Source organism: Hirsutella rhossiliensis, assembly GCF_020360975.1.
Source record: "Hirsutella rhossiliensis strain HR02 chromosome Unknown scaffold00016, whole genome shotgun sequence".
Classification (NCBI taxonomy): domain Eukaryota; kingdom Fungi; phylum Ascomycota; class Sordariomycetes; order Hypocreales; family Ophiocordycipitaceae; genus Hirsutella; species Hirsutella rhossiliensis.
In genome coordinates this window covers 348,027-349,498 of record NW_025408682.1, presented here as the reverse complement: position 1 = coordinate 349,498, position 1,472 = coordinate 348,027, and the positions used below count along the sequence as shown (strand labels likewise).

The 1,472-nt window shown below is 53.8% G+C and overlaps 1 protein-coding gene across 1 annotated transcript; it reads left to right on the top strand.

Moving 5' to 3' along the window:
• Positions 1-716: 716 nt before the first annotated feature.
• HRG_10507 (uncharacterized protein) lies at positions 717-1,472 on the top strand (the record flags this gene model as incomplete). Its single annotated transcript, XM_044868978.1, has 1 exon — positions 717-1,472. The coding sequence occupies one exon, from the start codon at positions 717-719 to the stop codon at positions 1,470-1,472; it is 756 nt and encodes a 251-aa protein (XP_044715720.1).

The window sequence follows — 1,472 nt, the reverse complement described above, 5'->3', positions numbered from 1 at the left end:
CGAGGCCGGAATACGCATTGGGTGCCTGCGAGAACGCATCCAAGTTCTCATCACGCGCACCACTAGAGTCAAGAGCACCCGGCCCCGAGTTTTAGACCCAGCAAACCGAGAATCCTGCACGGTAATTGCCTCAGTTAACGCAGTGGGGGACTCTCTTCCACCCTGGCTTGTTTTCCAACATTACCCTACCACCAACTGGGCCGGCATCGACATCATGACAGGCGTACGGTTTGCCCAGTCGCCAACTGGCTTTTCCAACGCAGAGATACACCTTGAGTGGGCAAGGCATTTCAACTGCTGGTCTTGGGCATCGTCAGCGCAAGCAAAACAGTCAGGAAATTCGCTGGAAGAGTGGTTCGGCTGTGACGAGCATCTTCGGCGCCCCAACATGGGGATGAGTCGCGTGGAGGCGCCGCCAAACCAACGGCCTGACGACGAGAAGATCTACCGATTGCTTGTTGTGGATGGCTTTACAGGGCATACCACCCTTGACTTTGCTGAGTATTGTATCAAGTTTGATATCATCATTGCTATTTTCCGCCGCATTCCACCCACCTCATGCAGCCGCTTGATGTTGGGGTATTCCAGCCACTAAAGTCAGCACATCAGAAAGCGCTTCGGAAGTCGCTCGCAGAAGGCAACATATCATTTTCGCGGGTCAACTTCTCACAGCTTTTCAGGACGTATATGAGGCTGGCTTCACGCGGCATAACATTATGGCGGCATTTGGAAAAACAGGCCTCTTTCCTGTCGACCCAGCGCCGGTGATCACCAAGATCCTCCACGAGCAGCTACGACAACAGCAGCCGATCAATCCTGCATACGCCTCGCTCCTACCCTCGGAGACGCGTTTCCAAGTCGCCGCGGATGCCCTCAATGATATCCGGCAACGGTATGGGCCCCTCATGAGCTCGCCATCACGAGAAAACTTGCGGGTTCTTGCGAAAGTGAACACCGAGTCTATCGCGATGGCGTCACATTCCCAGGGCATAGTCAGCGATAAGAATAGCCGAACCCAGGCGTATGCGAATCGAATGAAGAGAGGCAAGATTGTCAGGCCGCGCGGAGAGTTTATCACGAGCTCCAGCATGGCCGACATCACCCGGGAGTATGAGGAGCTCCAGGCAAAGCAAACCCGGCTTCAAACGCGCCAGGAGATAAGGATGCATCTTAAACGAGTTCGTGGAGAGATGCAGAAGATCCGAGAAGACTATAAAGTCGGGAAGAAGCAGTTAGTCAATGGCAGAGTCAAGACATTGAACTTTAAGCCCTGGCTAGAGTTTACGGGACGAGACGTTGAGTTCTACACTCTGGAGCAAAGTTGCGATACCCTCATGCGGGAGCTCAAAGAGCCATCCAAGGAATCCTTTTCTATGATACCACGAAGAGAAATAACTCCGCCAGAGATGTCAGGCGCGCGCAGCGACCCGACCTCGCCCACTTACAGATATGTCGTCGTTGCCCGGCAGTGA